The sequence below is a fragment of the Sinocyclocheilus anshuiensis genome, unplaced genomic scaffold (assembly GCF_001515605.1).
Source record: "Sinocyclocheilus anshuiensis isolate Anshui unplaced genomic scaffold, SAMN03320099.WGS_v1.1 scaffold881, whole genome shotgun sequence".
In the NCBI taxonomy this organism is placed as follows: domain Eukaryota; kingdom Metazoa; phylum Chordata; class Actinopteri; order Cypriniformes; family Cyprinidae; genus Sinocyclocheilus; species Sinocyclocheilus anshuiensis.
In genome coordinates, this window is record NW_015558695.1 from 1,595,187 (window position 1) to 1,604,522 (window position 9,336).

General features: G+C 36.7%; 2 protein-coding genes across 3 annotated transcripts in view; both read right to left on the minus strand.

Annotated features, from left to right (window-relative positions):
• LOC107681376 (forkhead box protein P1-B-like) overlaps positions 1-4,390 on the minus strand; it is a 48,038-nt gene extending 43,648 nt beyond the window's left edge. For both annotated transcript variants that reach the window (XM_016477656.1, XM_016477655.1), the window contains exon 1: positions 4,020-4,390. The gene's annotated coding sequence lies outside the window, so the exon portion shown is untranslated. The remainder of the gene's footprint in view (positions 1-4,019) is intronic.
• Positions 4,391-4,703: 313 nt separating this feature from the next.
• The window catches only part of LOC107681400 (eukaryotic translation initiation factor 4E type 3), a 5,451-nt gene continuing 818 nt past the window's right edge, over positions 4,704-9,336 (minus strand). Inside the window, exons 2-7 of the mRNA XM_016477695.1 lie at positions 8,554-8,626; positions 8,051-8,145; positions 7,446-7,506; positions 7,234-7,300; positions 6,987-7,142; positions 4,704-6,751 (exon numbers count right to left, since the gene is read on the minus strand). Of these exons, the coding sequence (XP_016333181.1) occupies positions 6,705-6,751; positions 6,987-7,142; positions 7,234-7,300; positions 7,446-7,506; positions 8,051-8,145; positions 8,554-8,626 (499 nt within the window). The 3' untranslated portion in view covers positions 4,704-6,704. The remainder of the gene's footprint in view (positions 6,752-6,986; positions 7,143-7,233; positions 7,301-7,445; positions 7,507-8,050; positions 8,146-8,553; positions 8,627-9,336) is intronic.

Below are 9,336 nucleotides of genomic sequence, written 5' to 3' on the forward strand. Positions count from 1 at the left end.
ACTAGGGCTGCACGATTAATCGCATGCGATATTTAACGCGCATCTTATCAGTAAAGCCGATTCTGTAATCAGCGGTAAATCTCTATCACCTGCGTGCTTTCACATCGAGCAGCATTAACTACACAGAGCCGTTGTTCACTGACGAGCTGCGCTAAACCACGTTCATAATCGCGCGATTTTTTGCGCAGCTCCTCAGTGAACAACGGCTCTGTGTAGTTAATGCTGCTCGATGTGAAAGCACGCAGGTGATAGAGATTTACCGCTGATTACAGAATCGGCTTTACTGATAAGATGCGCGTTAAATATCGCATGCGATTAATCGTGCAGCCCTAGTTAACACACACATCTAAAACCCCTTCCCCTGAGGGGAAACCCTTGGTGAAGCCAGAACATAAGAAAGGGGAAACAGAATCTAAAATTCCCACCAAAAAAGGAAATATCAGTCACGTTCATCTACACATCCACACCTAGGAGCGCCACACGTGCCGCTTCCTCGGAAAGAACAAACCGCATTACACTTACTCCTACATTCTCTCATGCTTGTGGCACTCCCTTCAACTATCACATCATTCGTCTCAAGAGTGCAATATAGCAATTTATGTACTAGACTGTTGTTTATTAGGCAGTCGGCCATCACAGCAGGACGTCTGAGTATGATATGCCATAAAGGTGTTTATCTAGACGTCAAGAAAACTGTTAATCATTAATCGGATTATGACAGTGACATTACCGGTTCCTGACTACCTTATTCACTGTGTAGCAGGAGATGGGGAAAGTTATGTCATTAAGAAATAAGGCATCACTTTTGTGTAAGTCATTAAAGCTGTTATTACGCAAGCAGGGCAAAATGTGTCAATCGTCGCATTATTCAGGCAGATATAAAAGTGAGAGAGAAACAGGCAGTTTATAAACACTATTTAACTCTATATCAATAACACAGTTGTGAAACACAAGACAGGCCATCACAGGTTTGTTAACAATATGACGAAGCTCCAGGACACAGAAAAACACCTGAAGGAGTAAGATCTGAAAGAAGAATGCACTAATGCAGGGTTTCCCAAACGGGGGTTCATGAGTTGGAAACTAATATTAATTTAATCTAGGGCTGCATGAAAAATATTTTTCAGTGAAGCACGGTTCTGTGATCAGTAGTAAATCTCCATCCGAAGGCCAGAGGGCGCTCTCGAGCTGAAACTCCTAATACGCCCGGCAGAAGAAATCCAGGAAATCCCAATAGCGGTTGCTGAATAAACAGAAGATTTAACTGCTTTCATTGATTCAACATGACTAATAAACACACGACTACGACAATATATTATTTATCTGAGTTCTTATTATAATTATTATTATAATTTTCATGATAATAAAGTATATAATAATGCAATGCTAATCGACATAGCCTTTATCACTGCTTAGAATACTATGAAATATGTTGCATACCTTATTCTTTGTAAGAAGCCACATCATCTCACAGAAGGATTTATTTCAAACACTCGACTGAAGTTATGAAGTGAGTTTGGAGTAAAAATATTTATTAAATGTGGTATTTTCACATGCTTTCAGATGGAGCAGCATTTACTACACAGAGCTGTAGTTCACTGAGAAGCTACGCAAACGGCTGTCATTATCGCAGAACGATATCTTCGATTTCATTATTGTGCGATTAAATCGTCTGCGATAATGAACACGATACTGCGTAGCTTGTCAGTGAACTACGGCTCTGTGTAGAAAATGCTGCTCCATCTGAAAGCACGTGATGGAGATTTACTACTAATCACAGAACCAGCTTTACTAACAAGTTGCGCATGACTATCGCATTTGATTAATCATGCAGCCCTAATTCAATCGAATATAACATTAAAATAAACAAGTGGGGTTGCACAATTAATAAAGCTGAAACAGTCATTGATCTTATCAAACTGCAATTTTCAAATCAAAGACTGCTATTTAATTGACGTAGAAGTTTCAGAGTAAAAAATGGCACTGTGTTTATTTATACGTGTGCAGCTCATAATACCATATTTTCAAAACTGGAAATGGGAATGCATTTGGAAAATCAATGTGCACTAGGTTCACATTACTTTTTGTAAATTCACATAAGCAGAACTGCCAACATTTTTGTGGACAGACGTTTACAGCATGCCAATATTAAACCACAATAAAAGCTTGAAGATTTGACATGTTAAAAGCTTGAGAGTTTGAACATCTTAAAGTGAATAAGACAAATATTTGTATTGTAACTTGTGGTGTTAGCTTGTTCTTGTAAAGAGTGAACCCAAGTAAGTGTGGGCGATCTGACAAATCTATATCATGATCAATCTTGAAGACATCAACAATCTACTTCTCAAACGAATTGTAGAGATTATGAACAAACATCTTGACTGAACAATTTTTGTAGATGTGATAAAAATCAAGTTTATATTTCATTCATACATGGTTGTATTATACATTTAAAAACTTTATTTTAATAACTTTTTCAGATATATATACATATAACATGTACATACACACACCTATCTCTACATGAAAGTTACTACAGAAAATATAATAGTTTTCTGTTTACTTGCATATCGTGTGACTATTAACTGACATCAGAAAAGTGTGGACATGATAATGTGTCATTAAATTATTGAAATATTAACTTAAAAATCTCAGAGGGGTACTTGTAAATAATTCGTCATAAAAAAAATTATAATTTGGGAACTCTGTACTAACAAATGAAATCCTCTTTAACGCTCTACTGAAACTGTTTTCCAGTTGTGCTGAATGGACAGATCTTCACAATGGACCGTAAAGTGAGGGAACCAGATCCTAAAGGCAAGTAACACCTGGTTTAAGAACAGACAACCAAAGTAAAAAAAAAAGACTGAATGGGATGCCTGTAAAGAGCTGCAACAAATAATTAACTGAATTGTAAATGCTCAGAGGCAAAAAGGAGAAATGAAACCTGTCAAGGGGCGTAGCTTTTTTGTATTTGTTGTAGTTTCAACAACTTCAAAATCAAACAATGAAACTGAAGGAGATTTTTTTTTTAACTTTTTAGTACACGTGAAGAATTATGAAACTCAGCAAACCAAGTAGACTAAAAATACTGGCTGTGAAAACCTGGAGATCTACCAACCTACCTAGGCAGCACTTCTTTGCATTATAGGTGCCCTAAAATAAGTCTAGGTAGGTACTTCACTCAGCTATGAGACACAACCAAAGTAACACGCCTCTATGAGAGGATGCATCTGAGTCCCTGTTTAAACCTGCTGACCAAAATCAAACCACCCAGTTAGGATTAACACTCAATTGAATGAGATTTGACTAATGCCCACTTATATATATTTGAATGGGTAAAGATGATATGTTCAAAAAGAAAATAACCGATTTAAACAAATTACTACATTTTTATTTTAGGCCTAAATGTAGAATGATTGGGTAACTGAAAAAATGTGCATTTAAGTTACCTGATTAACTTCCAAAGATGTATGTGTATGTATATTTTGCATGATCAACAGTCCAATCATGTATGTATTTGTAGATTGTATGCATGTATATGTACAGTATGCATGTATCTTTTAGTATATGCTGTGTTGTTAATATTTGTTTTGTAAACGTAACAGTTTAATAATAATAATTTTAAAAACTGTGGGGATTTGGAGGTTAGATGTGATTTACGACAGACTGCGTGCAGTGTCTTGAACTGAAGTTACTCTGGCTGTTTTTGTTCTCCACGTGAACTGAACCAAAGGCACATGTTAGCCAGCTAACACTCCCATGAGGGGTTTAAATGGGATGCTGCGACAATTACTAGTGTAACGAAAGCCACCGACTTTGTTCAAGGTAAATTGCCTGTAATAAAACACTAAATAAATGGCGATAAAAGTGTGGAGAGTTTTGAATTAGCTGCTCCTCCTGTCTGCTCCCCAGCGCTGCCGTTAGTTCTGATAAGGCTAATAACTAGCAAATCAACCTCGCAATGTAAATTACGAATAAACACAGTGAAGGAAACTTGATAAAACGAATAAACTTACCGGGGATGAAGTGGTTTCTCAACGGACAGAAACGCAAACTTTAACAGCGACCCTGGAACGAACTTTTGCGAGCTGGAAAGCGCAGTGTATCAGTCTCCCGTGAAGCTCGCGCAGCCGCGCGCTGGCCGCCACACTGCCGCGTGCAGCGCATTGTAAACAAGTGTATCCTTCCGCAGTGTGCGTCCCAGGGACTACTTTACGGACCACGCGACTGGATTTTGCAAGTATACGGCACCGTTTACAGCGAGCGTCGAATTATAAACGATAAACAAGATTAATTGGATAAATTTAGTGTGTGAGTGGTGTCAAAACCGAGTTTTTGAGTTGAGTTGGAGAGCAGAGTAGCTGTTGGGGCGTGACGTCACGTCCACCTGCTGAGGGCTGTAGTGCGTCGTCGCGCAAGAAGCGAGGAATAAATACTGTTGCGCACTAGACTGGATATGATTCATTCCATGAGGCATTAATCAATAGCATATTAAACACGAACTGGAGGGAAAGCTATGTGAAGCAAATCTGGTGAAATGTGAATTAAATAAAAGGTATTGGAGATGCAGACAAGTGAAGACATTAAAACTTGCGTTTAAAGGGTGTGCAGCGCCACCTAGTGGTTACTACATTAGTATTTTATACATCATAAGTATGCATTTGAAATGAAAGACACTACATTTTTTGTTGAACTGCAGTAGTCATATTTCGAATTCTGCTTTGTATTTATTCAATATTTCAAAACCTATAAGCAAAAGAAAAAAAAAATAATATAACTGATTAAATACATAGAGATAAACAAAACATTCTGTGAGTGAAACCCTAGGAGAACACAAGGCACCATTCCAGAAGATTGACAATCAGTTTGAGGTTTCAGATCCTGATTGGGAGCCAGGAAAACCGACACAAATGCTCCTAAAAATAAACTCAAAAATCCACGTCAGTACTCGCATCTCATTGAGAGATCAGTGATAGGTAGGAAAAGGCTGGAATATGAAAGGTCAGCTGCATGTACAGGTTATTTTGCACATCCCTGCCCACATGAAGGACAAAATCATAATTGTGCTTTTTAGTGCATTAAGGGACCTGGTTCGTGATGCAGGTCTTTTCGGGCTTGAAGTTTCCGACTTGACAAACCTAAACAAAACCGCCACACAGCAGAAAGTGAGCTAATGAAAAAGACATCAGTAAAAACGAACGCGAGAAACATGGGTTTAACTCTCTCTATACGAGTTCAGAAGGACGCAGACACGGGCAGATCACAGACGATGATGAATTATAACACAGGAAAACATAAAGGAAATCTCTTTGGTACTGAAAAACTAAAAAAATATATGCTCTGATGATAACACAGGTCCTTTTCAGTTTCATAATTTGACAATATCTACACTAGCTCCCCTCGACTCACAAGTTTTCCAACATAAGCATCCATCCAAACACAATAAAACAAACTACAATCTGAAACAAGACACAGTGTGACTACAGCGAATAAAAAGGCAATTAGAAGCAAATGCATAAGTAAAAAAAAAATAGACTTAATGATTTCCGATAATGAAAATATTAAGCAGTTGGACTATTTTGACAAAGACAGCAACACATAGAACAAAATGCAGGATGTCAACCACGAGGCAGTAAGCAAAAAAGAAAAGAGAAGTACAACAGTGCTATGACGCCATTCTAAAACAGCTTTGATTTACATAAAATACTACAGGAGGAGGTCTGGATACAGTTTTCTAAATCATAAAAGCAAAGCCGTTCGCAAGATGCAAGAATTTACCCTCATGTGATTAATACAGGATTATTTAAATTGACTTAAATATCACATTTAGGGTGAAAACGTGGAATTGCATATGCATTTCGCTGTATACTTACTGTTATAACCAAGGCTGTTACACCCACTTACATTTGCTCTGAAATCATTAATAACCTCCAAGCCAGAGTTTTTTTCCCAAAGAGAAATGTGCAATACTTTTGCATAAAAGAGTTCCCATAAGCAAATTAAGCTTAGCCTTAGACCTTTATTTAGTCTAAGGTTATGCCTAATGTGTGTCTAAGGAAAAACAGCCCTAAAGAGTTTGATCCTAATGGATTTCTAACACAATGAGTATATACTTTGACAAGCAGCAACTGTCACTGGACTGCACATTTGATCACTAAACCTAGAAATGGGCCATGACAATTGGCAACATTGCTCTGTCGTGATGATTTATATTAGGGTGACCTTACGTGCCATTTTTCCCGGACGCGTCCTGGCCAGGATTTCTATATTGCTTTGATTCAAAGTATCTCGAGAGCGTTTCGAAAACATAAGGAACCGATGTCATACACCAATCGGTCTGTACATGCAAACAAAGCCAAACCCTAGATATTTTAGGCAATATAGAAATCTTGGCCAGGATGCATCCGGGAAACATGGCACTTATGGTCACCCTAATTTATATTACATATGCTACTGGCTATGTGAGCTTTATTGATATTGCCTAAATATCTGTTATGAGAAAACTCCTTACAAAAAGCATGGAGGAATCATCTGCAACGCTTACAACTTAAAAACAGGGCTGTAACATTCCCAATGTGACATGAAACAACCGCAAAACCCAAGAGTTCTGTTCGCCCAGGAGGGATTCTTTTTCCGTTTTCAGTCCATTTTCTAGGATCAGTCCAAAAACAGGGAAAACTGTGGTGAATGTGCAAAGCTTGCTAATGTCTTGAGCGACCACCTTCAAATGCATGGTGCTCCTCGTGTGCTGAAAAAAAAAAAATGGAATGAGTCAATAACAATTCTATGGTGTTTTTGCACTTAAAATGTGTTAATTAACTTAACCAAATCTATAAATACAATTAGTTTAATTGAAAAATGTATAACATTGTATCCAGCCATTAGGGAGTTCTCACGCAACTATTGTTTCAACAATAAACAGTGAACTCTCAGCATGGACAGTGTGGCATGCAGTGAGAAGAATGTAAACCGCTGACACTTACGTTTATAAAATACTGCTTTAAAAGATATCTGTGGAAGAAGTTCGTAGATTCTTCCTAAAACGTTTGCCTCATTGGCAAAAGAGGCGTTTCCATTCCAGACCTGAACCACATCTTCTCGTTCTCTCACACTGACACTTACTCCTACCACCTCATCCTCTAAAAGACAAATATTGCATTACTTATTTAAATGTTATCAATAAAATAAACATCATTTAAATAATTGAATAGAACATATTTCTATACTCACCTGATGCACAGTAATCTGTGAACTGTTCACCAATTGTAGCCAATAGCAGCTCCTTCCACACAGCTAACTGTTAGAAAAAAAGGATATGGACAGATTATATTTTGGCAGTGATAACACACACCAGAATGTAAGGGAAAATACTGAATTTGTGTATGTATTTAACGTATTTACATTATGCAGTCAGTCTACAAGTCAAAGTGGAGCAGACTTACTGTGCTCTCCTTTGGCACTTTCATTTTCCAAACACCTCCTTTGGCATTGCTTTCCTCTTCCCTGTGTAGACAGAAAAAAATATTTTTAAACAAAATGGTTTACATAAATTGTCCCAAAGGCATTTCCCAAGCTGAGGACAGATATACATTCCAGTTAAAAAGTAAAGGAAGTGTCTTATGCTCACAAAGGCTGCATTTATTTGATCAGAAACTCAGTAAAATCCGTAATATTTTCTATTTTAATATATTTTAAAATGCGATTTATTCCTGTGATGCAAAGCTGAATTTACTATGCAAAGCATCATTACTCCAGTATTCAGTGTCACATGATCCTTAAGAAATCATTCTAATATGCCGATTTGCTGCTCAAGAAACATTTTTATTAACCGTTTAAATGAAACAGATTTGCTCAGGATTTTTTGACGAATACAAAGTCCAAAAGAGCAGCATTTATTTGAAATAGAAGTTTTGTAACATTATAAATGTCTTTACTGCCACTTTTGATCAATTCAATGCATCGTTGCTGATAACAAGTATTCATTTCTTTTAACAAAAAGAAAAAAGAAAAAAAAAGAACTTTTATCGTGAATTGGCTGAAGACTCACCATAGTGGTCTTCTTTCTCCTCGCATTAAGTGGTAGCTACACCTCAGAGGGAGGCAGGACACAGCAGGGATGTTGTTGTACACACTCCAGAAACTCTTTATGTTATGAAAAATAAGTGATGCATAATATATCAGCAACAATATTTTTCCCAACTGCAACAGTAAACTTTTTTTCTGCTGGCTTACAAAACTATTAAACACTATCACTGTCCATTATAATATTTTGGTGCCTAATTTCATTTAAGTCATATACAAATCTAAATGGAAGCTATAATGAATTGGAAAGATGATCAAGCAAAATATTGAACATAATAATTATCAGTTATTAGCATCCGTCAAATTTGGGCTTGCCAAATTTGCATATATCTCAATTAAAATTCTACAAAAACAGAAATTTCACCACATCTTGATTAATATATCAAAGGACTCGTTTTTCAGGTTGATCAGGCAAAACATATAATTATAAAATTACAAAATGACTTCTAATAAAAGTGCAACACCTACTTGTACAGTGTGGACAGTGTATATCTTTTTGAGATTTGATTCACACTCTGCTGCCGTTGTACCTGGTAATGACCTTGAAGATATAAAGAATTAAAAAGAATTACAAAATGCACACTAATAAATAGATTTAAAAGAATAATTCACTTAAAAATAAAAATTCTGTCATCATTTACTCGCCCTCATGTCATTCCAAACCTGACTCTCCGTCTTCTGGGGAACAAAGGTGAATTTCTTAGTAATATAATCAAAAGAGTGGCCAAGATAATGAAAGTGAATGTGAACTGTTGCTGTAAAGCTTCAAAATGACAAATGGTTGCTTGAAGTGCTATGTTTTTTTGTCATTTTGAAGCTTGACAGCTTCAATATTATGTGATAAAAAGCAATCGAGACATTCTTCGGAAATTCCCCTTTTGTGTTCCATGGGCAAAGGAATATCATACAATTTTGCAATGACATGAGGGTGAGTAAATAAAAACAGATTTTTGGGTGAACTATACCTTTAAACAAGACATTTTTGCACTACACTAAGCTTGGCACATCATCTATATCGGTGTCATAAACCATATATTCATAGGGGTCTTATCTCTGTCTTATGTCATGTGCAATTCAGTGCTTGTGATCATGCCATGAGACACAGAACACAAGCATTTCACAATCGTTATGGCAACCAAATGTCAGTCTGATGGTAAACAGGACTTCAACCCTTTGAAAATCATTACCAAAAAACTGAAGAGAGAATTCTAAGGAAGATAAGCTTAAGGAAAAAGCAGCCTGAGTGAAATT